Here is a 17,169-nt window from a genome sequence, read left to right on the forward strand (position 1 = left end):
CTGCACGACAAATTGCACCGGTTTATGTGAATTTATCCTTGACTCTGAGGACCCCACCAGGAAGCTTCACATTGTTTTGAGAGGGATGGGCAAGGTGAAGGGTGCCGTGTAGCCCTGGAGGCGGGCCCACACAGACAGATCTGGCAGGGACGGGTGTTAGCTGATGGCGTGTGTAGGGATGAAAACTAGGCGACTAGTCATCAACAGTCAGGCTTCCACCTAACCACCTCCATCGGTGTAAACGCTGATCAGGCCTCGGACTCCGATGTCCACGCAAGAGCTGACGTCAAGCCCGCGTGACGTCATCCGCGCTAAAGGATCTCAAAGGGGACAGGGGTGCAGGAGACCTCACGGGGCCTGGAAGTGACAGCCTCAGGCTCGGTAGCGGGTCTCTTGTCTGCCAAGCTAGGGAGCCTCCTCCACCCTCCGCGAGGTCCCCGAGCAACCCGCCGCCGGACAGCTCGCCGGCCCCGCCCCCGGCGCGCGCACGTACGCGACAGCGCAGGCGCGTCCCCTCGGAACCCGGAAGTGTGAGCGGAGCCACGTGGGTGGAGGCTGGCGCGCAGGTCGCATGGGGGAGTCTATCCCGCTAGCCGCCCCGGTGCCGGTGGAACAGGCGGTGCTGGAGACGTTCTTCTCTCACCTCGGCATCTTCTCTTACGACAAGGCCAAGGACAATGTGGAGAAGGAACGAGAGGCCAACAAGAGCGCGGGGGGCAGCTGGCTGTCGCTGCTGGCGGCCTTGGCGCATCTGGCCGCGGCCGAGAAGGTCTATCACAGCCTCACCTACCTGGGGCAGAAACTAGGTACCTCCGTCCCGCCCCCGCCCCTTGAGGAGGAAGGAAAGGGGGTGCGCTCCCCGGTCGGCCGCGGCCCGGGTGCCCTGTCACTCCCAGCCGCGGGCTCCGCTCTGCCCAGGTCTCCTCCCACCGTCCCCTCCCCCTCCCGCGGCTGCCGCAAGCCCCGCCCACCTCCCTGCGCCGCCGCTGCTGCCTCGGTGGACTGGGTGGATGCTATTTGCTAGGCATGCCCCAAACCCCTTGGGTTTATTGAACCGTGCGTGCATGGATCGGTTTCATAAATGACAAGTTAACCAAGTTCTGCGTCCCCCGTTCTAACTAGTGACACTGTGGACTGAGGAGTAAAACCAGGCCATGGAACCTAGTTATGTTAATAAATACGACTTTTGTCGGGCCTCTGACACAAGTGGCGTCCTGTCCCCTCTTCGTAGTACCTCAGTGCATATTTAGGAAAGGAAGGAGTAAGTGGATCCTGGGCAGGAAACACTGCTCGTCCTCAAGTAAATCTTAATCCTGAAAACAAGACGGCAGGAACTCTTAACTGATCATCCCAAGAAACAATTGGTATCAGTTGATAAGGAAGTAATACATAAAAGCCAAGGGCTATGCATTCAAAGTATTATTTATAATAATAATGGAAAATGATAGCTGCCTTCCAGAGGATTGGGCTAGATTTAGCACTTCGGCTTTTTGACGTGTTACTTATTAAAAGTTCAAGGTCCTTTCATGAATAGAAGGCACACATCCACGCCATAAAAGATTACTAAGGTGAGAGTGAGCGCCAGTTACACAGAGTTAATCCCTTTCTGTTGCCAGGGATCTTAACTGAACGCTTGGTAAGCACTCAAGGGAAAGGGCTTCCTGAGATTATAATTTACGTAGCTTTCCAGATAACTTGTAACTTAGTGTGATGATTTATTGGCAGAAAGTACCCAGGGATTTCACCCTCTTTAGTTTTCTCTCTACAGTGTTACCTCACACAAATGTGCGGTTGGTGTGCCGTCTTACAATTCCGTTTTCTACAGTGTAGTGAATTGTGCATGCATTTGTAACTGTAGGTGATAGATCTCAAACTTGAACACCTGCCTCGAGTTATCAGATCAGATGTATACATATAATTTATTTAAAACTTGCACATGTAGTATAATTTATATACTTTATTTTTGTGTATGTATATGATATGTATATGATATGTATTTTAGCTGTAACACTGAAAGTACATAATATTCTGGCAGTGTGGGTTGTTTTAGGCTTCCCTACCTATAAAAAGTGAATATTGACTCAAATGTCCTGATTGTTAACTTTTTGTTGTTGTTTGAGGTCATCCATACGAATGTATTGAAAGTTGCCAAGTTACGCCCCCCCCCCCCAAATATATGTATATTTATAACCGGAAGGAGAGAATAAGAGAACAACTGGGTTTCCTGAAGTCCATTTGTGGATCCCAGCAAAAATAAACAAATAAAGTCTGCACTAAGTTTAAATCATATTCACCAGGTTTCTGTATAAAGAGAGCTGGGCACATCGGCTCTGAACATTTAGAAGTCCTTTACTGTCATTGGTTGGCTGCCATGAAGTGACCCTTATTATGTAAAGTGCTGAGTTCTGCTTGAACCTCAGCTGTCTTGTAGGTGAGCCGCAGGGACCTGGCTTGAGGTTGACTGACTACATACCAGTTCACACTGTGAAACATGCCTGGGGACTCTAGGGTTCATCTAATAATGTTCTGAAGATGTCAGTTTAAATACTTACTGACTTACACACTCAAGTGATAGTTGTTTCAAAATTTAAACTTTAACATGTTTGAATTTATATAGTGATGCAAATGTGATTGCGATTGGACTTTATGATGATCAGAGAACGGAAAAAATGTTATTTAAAGCAGTACCATGTTCTGTAATCATGTACCATGTTCATATGGTTTTCTTTGTTAAGCAAAGTGAAACAATTATGCGTACTCTAAAAATCTGAAACATGGTTTGGGAATGTGGTGATACATGTCTTTAGTCCGCCCTCAGGAGTCAGGCACAGGTGAGTTTGAGGCCACCTCATTTAAAGTTCCAAGCCACCTGGGGTTGCATAGTGAGACCCTGCCTCGAAAGACAAAACAAAAAGAAGCATGGTCTGATAAGTCTTTACATTTTTTTGAAGGTATAATAGACAAGTAAAAATTGTATATAGTCTCAGGCTCTCCAACTTGATGTCTTGATATACCTTATGAAGCGACCACTGTAGCAAGGTGGTTGATGTATCTTACCTCTTCATTCTTTCTGTAAGATCTACTGGGTTAGCGAATAGCGAGTGAGTCTAAACCGGTGTCGTGTGAGGTACAACGTGCTTGTAATCCCTGCACTCTGAGGCAGGAGTGTGGAGAATTCAAGGTCAGCTTGGGCTACAAAGTGAGACCTCGCCTGCAAGAAAAAAAAAGTCTTTGACCTCTGTCTGAAGTTCCAGCTGCTGGTCCTGATTTAAAATGCAAGCATGGGCCTTTAACCAAAGGACAAACCTGAGGGGAGTCTTCTGTCACTGTCGTGGATCAGTCCTGAAAAACTGGGCATGACTCTTATCTTTGCTTTGAGGCCAGAAAAATTTTGGGAAAAGAACAGTGATTAAAATGTGCTGAGTGGACACAGTGAAGGATTGAGACTGTCTACCTCCCTGCCACTCGAGAATGGGAGTTTAAGGACGTTTAACAAAGTTTGACAGTGCTCAGGATGCTTGACATGGTTTTCTTCTTTCTTTTCTTTCTTTTTTTTCTTTTTTTCTTTTCTTTCTTTTTCTTTTTCTTTTCTTTTTTTTTGAGACAGGGTTTCTCAGAAAACTTGTAGCTATGGAGCCTGTCCTGGAACTCACTCTGTTAGACCAGGCTGGCCTCAAACTCACACAGATCTGCTTGCCTCTGCCTCCCGAGTGCTGGGATTAAAGGTGTGTGCCACCACCGCCCAGCATGGTTAACATGTTCTTTATGCTTTAAATTTCATATGAGATAAAAGGTTGAAATCTTGGAAAAAATAATGGCCGTTGATAACTAGAACATTCTGGAAAAAACCCTGAAGCATCCTAATTTATAAATTGAAAGTGCTAGAAAGGTAAATGAGTTGGGTGTTTCTGTTGCTCCCCAGGAAGAAGGAAGGCTAATCCTTATTGGGTATTAGAGGGTAGGGAGTCAAGAGATGGGGTTGTTTTGCCAAAAGCTTTGAGAAAAGAGCTGGAATTGGAGTATTTCCCTGCTGGTGACTGGTGTGGGTAGACCTGGAAAGGTATTGTTTGCGTTTATGCTGTATTTCTGTTCCCCTGTGTTCAGATGAGGGTAGGCTTTACTTTTTCGGTGCAAAGTTCAAATTTTGCTATGTCCACCTTTTTTTTTTAAATAGCGGGTGTAGAGTCAAGGTCACCTATCTGCCTGTTAAATAGTAATTTACCATAGAATTTCCCAAGCTCCATTATAAAGTGGAAAGAAAGGGACCAGCAAGACTGAGTATATTCTTCCTTCCAGGCCTGTTCAAAGTGCTGCCTCTTCTGTCTTTTCAACAATTCTGGTTTTATGGTGACGGTAACAGCATTTAAAGCTCAGAAGAGCTAGGTGGTTTGAATATCACACAGCATTTAAGTTTGGCAGTGAGAACTAGAAGTTGTCCTTTAGATTTGTAAAGCTTTTGGCTTTTGCATGATGCTTTCTGATACTGCAGTTTCATTTACAGAGAATCTCCCATTGTGCAGCCTGACCTGTAACTCACTTTGTGGCTGAGGATCTTTGAATTTTGGATCCTCCTGCCTCTGTCTCTTGAGGTCTGGGGTTATAGGTGTATGCTGTCATAACCATCTCTGTATGACATTTTTACTACCTTCCTAATGTAGGGGATGTTTGTTCTAGACATGGGCACAGAGGACTGTTCTATACCGATCACTATAAAATCAGAATACAGACACGGAGGACAGACTTCTGAGAACTATCCCCGCTGTTAGTATAGCCATACCCCATGCTAATGAGAGAAAATATTTCTATAGAGTTAGGGATCGGAATGAAGTAGAGCTCCCAGATCAGGGGCCTTTAGATGTAGAGCTGCGCCCTGTGTCACGGTGTCAGTCGGTTCATTTCCAGCTTAGACAATAATGAGATCAACAAAACATCTGGATGAAGGTTTTCCTGGGAGATCAGACTTTTGGTGTTAAAACCTGGATCATCTGGGTAACAAGGGGTGTAAGGTTCGTTTCTTGAAACATAAGCCAAGAAGCGAAGTAAAAAAAAAAAATCCTGAAAAAATAATTAAGCGGATATTTTTCAAATTCCTTCTAACTTTCAATCTTAATAGATTTATAATAGCAATAACTTCATTTCACGAAAGCGCTCTGAACGTAACAAAAGCCTCTGAGGCTTTTGTGCATTTGTAGAGATTGCCCTGTCAGCTCTCCCTGTTTCTTTTCATTTTACTAGTCTCGCTTTTGTCTCTTTGATGGGGGATCTAATGCTTAAGAAACATAGTTAGTCATATACAAAGTCACAAGTAGGTAAACGATGCCTCTGCTGTTTGGTCCTTTTCAACCATCAGCAACAATGTAGCCTCTCTGATGCCTGCGCAGGTTTCCTTGGCGGCAGAGCAGCGGTTACTTATAATTGGTTCTTGGCCTTAATAATTCACAGTGTGGTGCTTATTCTGAAGCCTGCATTGTCAGCCTTGTCAAGAGCGCTGCAGTCCCCTGCCTCAAGATCCCAGTGTGTGTTCTTTTTTAAAAAGATGTGTGAGCATTCATTCTCATTTCCTGGCACAGCCTGAAAGATAAGATTCAAGACAATTGCACCTCTGAAGAGGAAACAATGGAAGTGTTTGATAATCCTTGTGTGTTCTCCTTTTTAAAAAAGTATCTATAAAAAAGGAGAGCTTTTTAAAAAAAGATTCAGGGTAATGATTCTAAAGAAGTTTTGAATGTCCGTGGAGTGGAGTAGAGGGGAGTTGATACATGAGTGAGATGAATTTGTAGCAAGTGCTCAGTTTTGACTTGTTCCTCAGTGAGGTGCTGACTTGGGTGTCCGCGCCCCAATCCTCAGTCCAAGCTCGCTGAGTTCCACAGGTTCTAGCCCTTTCCATGTGGGGGCTGGGAGGTGCCAGGTCCTTCTGCTCCCTTCCTCACCTGTCACGTGCTTATGCTGTCTGCTTCCCAGGAGGCCAGTCGTTCTTCAGCAGGAAGGACTCCATCCGCACCATCTACACGTCCTTGCATAACGAGCTGAAGAAGGTGGCCACAGGCCGAGGTGCCCCGAGTGGAACGGCTCCTCATGTGGAGGAGCTGCTGCCCCACCTGTCAGAGCAGCTCTGTTTCTTTGTTCAGGCCCGGATGGAGATCGCAGACTTCTATGAGAAGATGTACGCCCTCAGCACGCAGAAGTTCATCAACACGGAAGAGCTGGTCGGTATTTTGGATACCATCCTCAAGAAGTACAGCTCCAGGTGAGTGTGGAGAGTGTGAGAGTCTGTCAGCCCACAGGCTCTGGATTTCCCCTCGCTCTTTTTTTAAACATTTATTTATATATTATATGTGCAGTGTTCTGTCTGCATGTTCTGCCTGCACACCAGAAGAGAGCATCAGATCTCATTACAGATGGTTGTGAGCCACCATGTGGGTGCTGGGAATTGAACTCAGGACTTCTGGAAGAGCAGTCGGTGCTGCTAACCTCCGAGCCATCTCTCCAGTTCATGTGTTCCCTAACTCTCAGGAAGGTTCCTGTACCCTATTTTCCATGTGCTCATTAAACAGCAGGCAGCCGTTTGTCACTTTAGGGTTCAGTTAACCGTGCTGAACAGCCCCCTCTGTATGTTTTCAGGAAATACAGGATTCTCACAGTAGAACTGTTACTTTGGGGCCAGAGAAATGGCTCCATGGGTAAGAGCGCCAGTTCTGATCACCAGCACCCATGTAGACAGCTGGGGCCCACTGCATGCACTGTATACCAGTGCTATGGCTGTCGTAGACAGGAAGACACCGCACATACTGTACACCAGTGCTGTGGCTGTCGTAGACGGGAAGACACCGCACACACCGTACACCAATGCTGTGGCTGTCGTAGACAGGAAGACACCGCACACACCGTACACCAGTGCTGTGGCTGTCGTAGACAGGAAGACTACTGATGTTCAGCAGGACATCCCATGTCCAAGGGACAAGGCAGAGAATGATAGAGCAGGGCGCCCGATATTGTCTCTGGCTTTTGCACCAAGGCACATGTACACACACACCCTGCACGCACACACAGGTGCATGGAGAGCAATGTGATTGAGCGGCTACTAGTCAAATAAGTGCTCTTTTTTGGGTAATAACCTGGGAGTTCTCCCTGTTACTCTCTTGTGGTCATTACTACGCACTTCTTACAATGAACTTCTATCTTCTTCTCTTGTGGCTTTGGTTTCAAATCTTAGTGAAGGCATGCATTGCTGTTGAAGGACAAACTTTAGTTCTTTGTGATAGGTAAGAAATTATTTTGAGGCCAATTTAGCTTACTTTTTTTTTCTTTTTTTTTTCTTTTTGGATTTTCGAGACAGGGTTTCTCTGTAGCTTTTTGGTTCCTGTCCTGGAACTAGCTCTTGTAGACCAGGCTGGCCTCGAACTCACAGAGATCCACCTGCCTCTGCCTCCCGAGTGCTGGGATTAAAGGCATGCGCCACCACTGCCCGGCCACTTTTTTTTTCTTGACTGGGAACTGTTACATTTGAAGAAACTTGCTCCTTACAAAGAAACGGAGTTGTTTGTGATATACTGCACACCGCTTGGCCTGGAAACAATTTCCGAAGAATCGCAGGAATTTAAGAACATCACCAAAGTGGAGGGCCTAGTTTTATTTTGGCTTCCTTGGAGTCCAGCACAGTAGCTACTACTTGGATTAGAAAGATGTCCTTTGAAGGATATTACACATTAGGGTTTATTAATTCAGATTGGTTTGATTTTGAAAAAAGGTTCCTGAACAAGATGCCACCTGCTTGAAATCCTAAAGCAGTGGCCACTGTACGGCAGCTACTCAATTGAAAACACTGAGCAAATTAGTAAATAGTTGTGTTCAGGATGAAAGTTGCCCAATTTGGTGAATAGTGGAAACCATGAAAGGTTGTGAACAGGGGAATGTCGTGTTCTCATCTCTATCTTAGGCTAATTACTGTACCACCAGGGTGTAGGGTGGGAAGGGGCGGGCGGTAGGTGGGCTGCTGGGGTAGGTGCCCAGCATGTGGTGGGCGCTCCGCGGCTGTAGGAGCAGTCTTGGCAGCCAGATGGTAGGAGTGCTAGGTGGTTCCTGCCACAGAGGACCTGGAGGCCCCGTGCCCTGTGCTGGCATCACAGACAGGATGGACACGTAGAAAGGGGCTGGAGTGCTTTAGAGGAAAGGTGGTGAGCTGAATCTGAGGTGAAGCTGTTAGTAGCTGGTTTCAAGTGAGATTCAACAGGCAGATTCCAAGTAGAGTCCTAAAGCTCAGCTGAACGGCCCCAAATCAAGGAAAGAGTCAAAGCAAACCCATCCAGTTTTTAAATTGTTTCCAGATTAAAATGTCATTTACTTAACAAAGTATAATTTGATTTTGCAACTTATAGGTCAAAGGGTGCAGTATTTATATCAGGTATTATTTCTGTGTTTGCTTTTGGAGAGAAGTTCTCTCTATGTAGACCAGGCTAGCTTCAGACTCAGAGCTCTGTCTGCCTGTGACTCCACATGCTGGGATCAAAGGCTGCGCCAGCGTGCAGCACAGGGCTCTAGTCCTCTACTGTGCAGGGAAGTGGCCCCTGTTGAGCCGCTGTCGGGGACCTGCATTGTGTGACTCTCACCTGTCACCTGACTTCAGTCATAGGCGGAGGTGGCACTCCTTGTTTGAAGACTTAGTAGTGAAGCGGTTGGCTCAGAACTCACCTCCCTCTGACTTCAGAGCCCGTATATTTTTCTTTCTTTTTGCTTTTAGAGCTAGAGGTTGGACCCGAGGCCTCTCTCAGGACAAGCGTGTGCCCTCCTTCCTAGCAGACTGAAGCAGAGCCTATGTTCTGTTCTGTATTCATTGTTGCTTTTATAAAATTTGAGATGCTCTCTACTTGGTCCAAACATTAATTTATTTCTGTTGACTTTTGCATTCAGTAAGTGAGTTTGTTTGTCAGGTAACAGTACAGCCACTCCCTACACTCATCTCCGGGGAGTAAGGGTTGTTTCCTCCATAAACCCACATTGTGCCTGCTTGCGTGCTTTGAGCCCCAGACATTATGATTAGTTTTGTCCCCTCCCTCTTTTTGATTTGTTTTAGTTGGTCAAGATGTAATCTTGTTTTGTGTAGTCCAGCTTCTCTCCACACTCATATGAATCCTGCCTCAGGCTTCCAAGTGCTGAGCTTACAGACATGACCTCCTGTGTGTGTGTTCTATTCGAGGCAGAATTTCACTGTGTAAACTGTATAGCTAGCCTTCAGATCTCCGTCCTCTTCCTTCAGCCTTACCTCAGCCCTCCCAGTGCTAAGATTGGGGTATATGCCTACGTGCTTAGTTCCTGGATGTTTTTGTATGTGTTAGAGGTGGTTTGCCTGCAGTATGCATGTGCACCATGTGCATGCCTGGTGCCTACAGGGCAAGAAGAGGGTATGAATTCCCATGCAACTGAGCCACCATGTGGGTATTTGATGTGGGCTTCCCTTCAGTGTGCTGTGAATATGTCTTATTACCATTGGGTAATAAAGAACCTCCTGTGGCCTATAATAGGGCAGAATAGCAAGATAGGAAATCCAAGCAGAGATAGAGGAGAAAACAACGTGGAGTCAGGCCAGTCACCTGCCAGCCGCCTAGGAAACGACATATAGAAAATCAGGTAACGCCATGGCCACAGCCACATGGCAGGACATAGACGAATAGAAATGTTTTAATTTAAAATATAAGAGCTAGCTAGCTAGCTAGAAATACACCTGAGCTGTTGACCAAACAGTGTTGTAATTAATATAGTTTCTGTGTGATTATTTAGGTCCGGGTAGCCAGGAAACCAAAGCAGAGTGTCCGATTATTTGAACTTGGATATTGAACTTGGGTCTTGTGGCAGAGAAGCCAGTGCTCTTAACCTCTGAGCCAACTCTCCAGCCCTGAAGTTAATTGCAGAGGCCAGATAGAGGGCTCAGCGGTTATGCACTGCTCTCATGCTCTCACAAGACCTGAGCTTAGTTTTCAGCACCCAGTGTCGTGTTCTCATCTTTATCGTAGGTCTGTTAGTTTGTTCCAAGGAACTTGCATACTGACATGATTTGGCCTGGTGTGCTGCCCTCAAAGGTCATCCCTGCTCAAGCACGTGGCAGTGTTCTTTCCTTCTGTAAGGCTGGCTAACAATCCCCTGTATTTTGTGTCTCTCGTATTAAATGTGTGAGTTTCTGCTGTGTGTGTTACAAATACCACCTCTCACTATGGAAGATCTTACAGGGCAGCCCTCTGACCCCATCTTTGCACAGTAGTCCCCCTTGAGCGGTTCTCCTGCTTGTCATCCACTAGCTGAAATTCAGCAAGTCAAGAAATTAACAAGTTTTAAATTGCATGCCTGGGCTCGAGAGATAATTCATTCAGTCCAGTGCTTGCAGAGGACCTGAGTTCCATTTCCAGAACCCACATTAAAAAAACACTCAGGCACAGTGGCATGTGCACCTGGAATCCCACTGCTGAGGAGGTGGAGACAGGCAGATCCCTGTGGCTTACTGGCCAGCTAGCCTGGCCTGCTTGGCTACCTCTAGGCTACTGAGAGACTCATCTCTCTAAAAACAGGGAGGCCATGTTCCTGAAGGGTGACACCCAAGCCTGTGTTCTGACCTCGACATTCAGTGTTCACACTTGTGTATTTGCATCCAAACATGTATACACATGAACACACACTGTGTGTGTGCCACCCTGTGGATGTGGTCCTTGTCCAGTAGGTCCGTATTGTATAAGCTGCTGAACACCTAGATCAGTGAGGGACAGCATCATTTTAATAATGATTCTATACTGTTAATAATTGCTAATTGTTAATAATGAATAATAATTAACTCATTATTAATTATTAGTTTCTTACTGTGTCTAACCTATAAGGTAAACTTTACCATGTCTATGTTCATTACTGTCTCCCATGGAACTAGGAACAGAGGATCTATGGACCAGGGAGACTAGAATACCCTCAGTGGGGAGGTAGCTAAGTAGCAGCAAACTAGTGGCTTTAAGTGAGAAAGGACTGCAGATTTCTTCTGTTATAGTAAAATGGACACAACATAAAATTTCCCATTTTCATCATTTTTAAATGTGTATTTGTGTAGATTGATTTTATTTTTTTACTTCTGACTGTCATAGATGCAATCAGCATACTTTTGGAACTCCACATTGTAGGTCTGTAGAGTACGGAAGTAGCATTTCTAGAGTTTTGCTTCTCGTTAGCACAGATGTCTATTTTGCACCTTTCTCTGCTCTGGACCCTGGTTTCCTGCTTGCCTGTCCTCCTCCCTCTGTTCCTTCCCCTTCTCTCCCTCACTCTGGACCCCCCCTGTTTCCTGCTTGCCTGTCCTCCCCTCCTCCCATGCTCTTAGAGCCAGTGTTCTCCACAAGCTGTTGGCGGTCTCCTGTCTCAGACACTTCCAAGCTCACTACCTTGACTTAGGTGTATGTTTGTGGATCACAGCCACTGAGCTGGGAGTAGCTGTGAGGCACGTGGCAGAGAGGAAGCTGGGAAATAGTGCATCATAAAGTTCCCATCTGCATTGGGCAGACGGACGATGGTATGAATGCTCGCTTTCCTGGAGGTTGAAAACTAGCTTTGCTGTTCACATGTGTTGGACATTGTGCTTCTGTGGTGTCGTGGACGCGCTGTGCACACTCTCTGAGGTTTGTAGTGAGAATTCATGTCCTTTGAAGCAGAGCATGGGCTATAAATGTGATTTCTAGGGGCAAGCGGTAGGAAGATCAGAGGTGATTCCTGACTCATGATTTTTTTTCAGTGCTGAAAAGGTGATAAACATTCAGTAGAAACTGTGCTTGGAACTTTGAACTTTGATTGTTTCCCAGGTAGAGCTCTAGTGACATTGGGCAACCTCACTGTCAGCCAGCCAAGCAGTCATGGGGTGTCGCAGCTGACGCTATAGTTATTGCAGGATGAACTACAATGGTTGGTAGGCTAGGGGCATCCAACATATTTTAACTTGCACTATTTTAAAGGTAGGATGGGCTGATGGGGTTACAAGTATAGGAGCATCTGCAGCAGGATTGTCTACCAATGCTGTCCTGTTAGCCCAGAGTCTTCTGAGGGGTCTGAATTGGGGGATGTCCAGGTCAGTTTGGCATGCCGGCATGTCTGTGGGATATTGTCACGACTAATGATTGCTATGGGAGGCCCAACCAACTGTGGGCAGAACCATGCCTAAGTAAGTGAGCTCTGGCTACATAAGAAATGTGGCTGAGGAGCTAGAGAGATGGCTCAGTAGTTAGGAGCACACTGCTCTTGCAGAGGACCTGGACTCAGTTCCCCTCACCTCCATGATGTCTTTCTTGTACTAGCCTCTTAACTCCAGACTCAAGGAGTCTGACACTGTCTTCTGACCGCTACAGACACAGAGCATACAGGTGGGGCACACACAAATGCAGACAACACACACATAAAATTAAATAAGTAAATCTAAAAAATCAAGAGTGGCTAGGGCTGGGACCTACCCTGGCTTGGGAGCAGATTTCTCTAAGGCGGTGACCCTGCAGAGGAGACCTGAGAGGAAAAGAGAAACTTGCCTCAGCATTTTCAAGTTGCCCATTCTCCTCTGCTGAAAAATTAAGGCCCTTCCACATCTTGTTGCCCCTCCTCCAGTATTATTGTGAAGTGGAACGGTGTTTACAGATGACAGTCAGCGGTTTATATTCATAAATTCATTTACTAACTAGAAATGTGACATATGATATAGATATATTACAAAATATCATGATACACTGCACAGTAAGGAGTAAATTTGCATGTGTGAGTACTCAGTACTTGGTCACAGTATAAAATGTCACTGCAGCACATGGTCAGGAAGTTTTAAGAGACTTTGTATAGGTGGGAATTTATTTATTTTACATTATATGTAACGTGTGGGGAGGGTGTGTGCATGTGAGTGCAGTGCCAGTGGAGGCCAGAAGAGGGCATTGGATCCGCTGGGGCTGGAGTTAGTTACAGGTAGTTGTGAGGCAGCTGATGTGGGTGTTGGGACCTAAACTCAAGTCTTCTACAAGAGCACTCTGTGCTCTTCCCCTCCAGCCAGCTCTGTAGCCCCCCCAAAATGGTGTGCCCTCGTCATTTCACGGTAGCTAGGACTCAATTTGTGACTCAATTTCAATGAGGACCAGAACACTTCAGGTCTTAAATACCCCCTGTGGATTTGAGGAAAGTGATTTTTAAAAGATTTTAGATCTTCATTTGTGGCCACCTTTTTTTTTTTCAATTAATTTTTTAGATTTGATTGCAAAATAATGGGTTTCATCATGGCATCTTCTTACGCAGGAGTCACTCTTCTTGTTTGAACTTGTTACCCTTCCCCACTGCCCTCTGTTGACCTGTGCCCCTCCCCCGTTCTAGAGGTCTCCTTTTGCCCAGTCAACCGTCCTTTCTGCTTTTCACTGCACGCATCCCATTGTGCTTTTTTTTCTCTGTGGCTGCCATTTTGTTTTGAATCATGGTTAACAATGAAGGGAATCGGGAAGTCGAATGGATGACAGTTGTCTGGTAAATGTGTGTTCTTTTAAATGCCTGTGTCTATTGAGTTTCAGATAGAGGTTCATCTGTAGAGTGGGTCTGTGGACAGTAAAATAGTTTATCTGTGGATGACAGGTGTCTTAGTATTGTTTTTTAGTTGCACATCCCAAAAAGAGGATCCCTTGTTTTGATGATAGTGTTAGTCATACAGTTCTCAGAGTAAATAAAATATTACAGCCAATGTAATTTCTCCTTATTTGGAAAGAAATTAGTTATTTTCATTAAAAAGAAAAACCACAAAATAAAGGGTATTTTCTTAGGAGAGTAAGATGAACTGCCCAAGTTGTGTCCGAGTTGTAAAAACAACAACAGACAAACTCACCGACCCTAGACCCTCTGAGCCCAGGCTGGCCCAGCGTAGCGTCACTTGTCCCTCGGTCTCGTCTGGGTTTATGCTCTTGCTGTTTTGTTAATTTGAAGGTTTCTCCTTGTGAAGTAACATTGCTACTGATTTCTGTCCATCCCCTCCCCTCTAGATTTCACCACCCTATCCTCAGCCCTCTGGAAAGCAGTTTCCAGCTGGAAGTGGGTGTTCTGAGCCATCTCCTGAGGGCACAGGCCCAGATCTCCGAGTGGAAGTTCCTGCCTTCCCTGGTGACCTTGCACAACGCTCACACGAAGCTGCAGAGCTGGGGCCAGACCTTTGAGAAGCAGCGGGAGACCAAGAAGCACCTGTTCGGAGGGCAGTCCCAGAAGGCCGTTCAGCCCCCACACCTCTTCCTTTGGTTGATGAAACTCAAAACCATGCTCCTGGCCAAGTTTAGCTTTTACTTCCACGAGGCACTGAGTCGACAGACGACCGCTTCAGAAATGAAAGCGCTGACGGCAAAGGCTAACCCAGACCTCTTTGGAAAGATCTCCAGTTTCATCAGGAAATACGATGCTGCCAATGTGTCCTTAATTTTTGACAACCGAGGCTCAGAGAGCTTTCAGGGTCATGGCTACCATCACCCACATTCCTACCGAGAGGCCCCCAAGGGAGTGGACCAGTACCCAGCCGTAGTGTCTCTGCCCAGTGACAGGCCTGTCATGCACTGGCCCAATGTCATAATGATCATGACAGACCGGACATCCGACCTGAACAGCTTGGAGAAAGTGGTCCACTTCTATGACGACAAAGTCCAGAGCACCTACTTCCTGACCCGCCCAGAGCCCCACTTCACCATCGTTGTCATTTTTGAGTCAAAGAAATCCGAGAGAGACTCCCATTTTATTTCCTTCCTCAATGAACTCTCCCTTGCCCTTAAGAACCCCAAAGTGTTTGCAAGTCTGAAACCTGGATCCAGAGGTTAGCAGGAGCTTGCTCAAGGATTCTCCAGACTGGATGCAGTGTTCTTAGCTGCTCTGAGGGCAGCAGTGGTTTGTGACTAGAACTTACGTTCACTCATGCTTCTTTCCGACCTGAGCTAAAGACAGCTCCGCCCGAATCATGTCGCACACTTCAGAAGCAATGAAGACCAAGAACGGAATCTCCAAAGAGTCGTCTAGGAAGTGCCATGGCTACTGTGTATCCCCATGGCCTGGTTTTCCTGTCTCGTGTAGCTGGAATAGTTAACGAATCTGTCGTGTATCTGTCTAGATTTTTTGTTGTTATTCTGAACATTGTGCCCTAACGCACTTCTCAACATATTCTCTCTGTGTGTCTGAAGAGCAGCCAGGATCAGACATCAGATGGGACTGTTTCACCTTCATCAACGCCCATATTAACCAGTTTTACAAGTAATCTAATTAGTATTATACTGTAATTAGAATCTGGGTGAGGAATTTTCACCAGGTGGTGAAGTGGAGCTGATTGGTTGGTTGGTATTGACCCTCATGGCAATAACCAGTCACAGGCTCTTTTCAGGTGGCTGTCACACACTTCCTCTTATCTTCAGAACGTTTGTGTTATTCTCTTTGGAGTCAGCCAAGGCTTCATGCAGGCTTTCTCCACCCCGGGTACCCCGGGTACGCTTGATGTCGCTGCTTTACCGAACTGTGTTTTCTCATGTCTGCTTACTCTCAGGTTTAGAAAGCTCGCAGCCATGTGTCTGTAGCCATGTTTTAGTTTCTCGCACAGCACAGCTTTTATAAAGTCAAAATGATGGTCCTGATACTTCGTGCTTGCTACAAATGAGTTGTCTTCACGGTCCAGTCCAGTCAGCCCATCAGCACGTCTGGACCTGGTTTATTGCCTTCTGCGATTATGTTCAGATGCAGTGCCATGCATCTGGGGACAGGCTGCTCTGTGCACTTCCTGTGTGTGTTCACAGGAAGCGGATGGAGCCACGTGGGGATAATTTCTAGCTTATTGATTCAGAAGGGAAAGAAACCACCAAGAATCGAGCTGTCACCTTCGGCTATGTCCTTCATACTTGCTGGGTATGTCCTTCAGAGCTGCGTAAATGTCCTGTCAGAGCAAGGCTTTCGCCATGATCGTGTGGAGCCACTGTCCTAAGGGGTGGCCACAGAGCATGATGACCACACCAGCAGCCGTGGAACCCTCCAAGGCCCGGGCGAGTGCTGGCTCCCATAGGAGAGTCACTGGCTAGTGTTCTGGATCTCCCCCTTCCGCATAAGCTAATTAAGCCAGTTTTCTTTAAACAGAAAGTTTAAAGTTTGCATTTTCTCCAGGTTCTATACAAATACAGATGTTTATAATAGTGACCTTACATTTAAAAATTGAAAGCATTTGGAATTAAGAACCAAATCATTTTCCTTCCTCTTGTGTTTTGCCGAAAACCTGAAAAATTACTCTTGGTATGTATTTTTTTTTCTGGATAAAACCACCATTAGCCTTAATGATATGGCTCCCTAGGTACCTAAAAAAATAAAGACTTCAGTGGACCATGGAGGAATGTAAATAAAACACACACACATATATATCATACTTAAAATTGTCAAATGTATACATATTTGAATTGTATATTTATTTTTAAGCATATTTTTGAGTAATACAAGAGGTATTTACAAAGAACAGAAAGCAGATATGAATATTAATGAGACAGCACAGACTCCTAAGTCCCTGTGTGCTGTCAGGAAGTACAGGAGGACCCTCAAAGAAGAGTACTGATACTTTAATTTTGAAGTTCCTCAATAAAATTTTATAATTATATATCTCTCTCTGTATTTTCTGATCAAGCAAATCTTATTGTGTACATGTTTGAAGGGTTCTTCTCCAAGAGCCTCCTGAGATAGGAGGGCTGGGTTGTGGGTTCCTGTGGGACCCCCACACACGTTACATTTAGACTCAGGTGTAGACACCTGGACCAGCGCACAGCTGGTGGGCATCCTCCCTTGGGCACAGGAGGTGCCAAGGTGAGCTCTTCATTTCTTCGATACCGGCTTCTTAGGTCTGTGTGATGGTTTCCCCTTCCAGGGCCTCCCTGCTGCCTCCTTTCTTCTAGCATTTATTTTCCCCTTGGCCAAGCTCTTGTGCTTCTGGGGAGCCAACTTTTTGACTTGTTTGACAGGCATGGCCTCTGGGGATAAATCTGCGTCCTCCTCTTCCTGCTCTGCTTCCCAAGGTAGGTCTGAAGTCTTCTACTATTCCTGGGCACCGTAGAACACGGGTCTGAGCCAGACTGCAGCTGAAAAGTCATGGCAGGAGAAAGCGCTACACTGTCGGGGTGACCAGAGGCAGGACGGGGGCCTCCA

The 17,169-nt window shown here is 46.0% G+C and overlaps 1 protein-coding gene across 2 annotated transcripts; it reads left to right on the forward strand.

Moving 5' to 3' along the window:
• Window positions 1-271: 271 nt before the first annotated feature.
• Window positions 272-16,627, forward strand: Kics2 (KICSTOR subunit 2). Of its 2 annotated transcripts, none has more exons than XM_041677305.1 (3): window positions 272-806; window positions 5,962-6,247; window positions 14,010-16,627. In XM_041677305.1, exons 1-3 carry the CDS (start codon window positions 572-574, stop codon window positions 14,824-14,826), a joined length of 1,338 nt encoding a protein of 445 aa, XP_041533239.1. In that variant the 5' UTR covers window positions 272-571; the 3' UTR covers window positions 14,827-16,627. The 2 variants fall into 2 exon arrangements, with proteins under 2 accessions (XP_041533239.1, XP_041533247.1); XM_041677313.1 differs by having other exon boundaries at window positions 677-806; window positions 6,129-6,247.
• Window positions 16,628-17,169: the final 542 nt, after the last annotated feature.

The sequence above is a fragment of the Microtus oregoni genome, unplaced genomic scaffold (assembly GCF_018167655.1).
Source record: "Microtus oregoni isolate MIOR12 unplaced genomic scaffold, Mior012 000001F_ref0000356, whole genome shotgun sequence".
Taxonomy (NCBI): Eukaryota; Metazoa; Chordata; class Mammalia; order Rodentia; family Cricetidae; genus Microtus; species Microtus oregoni.

What these genes read in the sequence shown, in the direction of transcription:
- Kics2 (XM_041677305.1), top strand. Translation starts at nt 572, where the DNA reads ATGGGGGAGTCTATCCCGCTAGCCGCCCCGGTGCCGGTGGAACAGGCG. An exon ending in CTACCTGGGGCAGAAACTAG is followed by an intron (nt 807 to 5,961) that starts GTACCTCCGTCC and finishes TCTGCTTCCCAG; the next exon opens with GAGGCCAGTCGTTCTTCAGC. An exon ending in CTCAAGAAGTACAGCTCCAG is followed by an intron (nt 6,248 to 14,009) that starts GTGAGTGTGGAG and finishes CCTCCCCTCTAG; the next exon opens with ATTTCACCACCCTATCCTCA.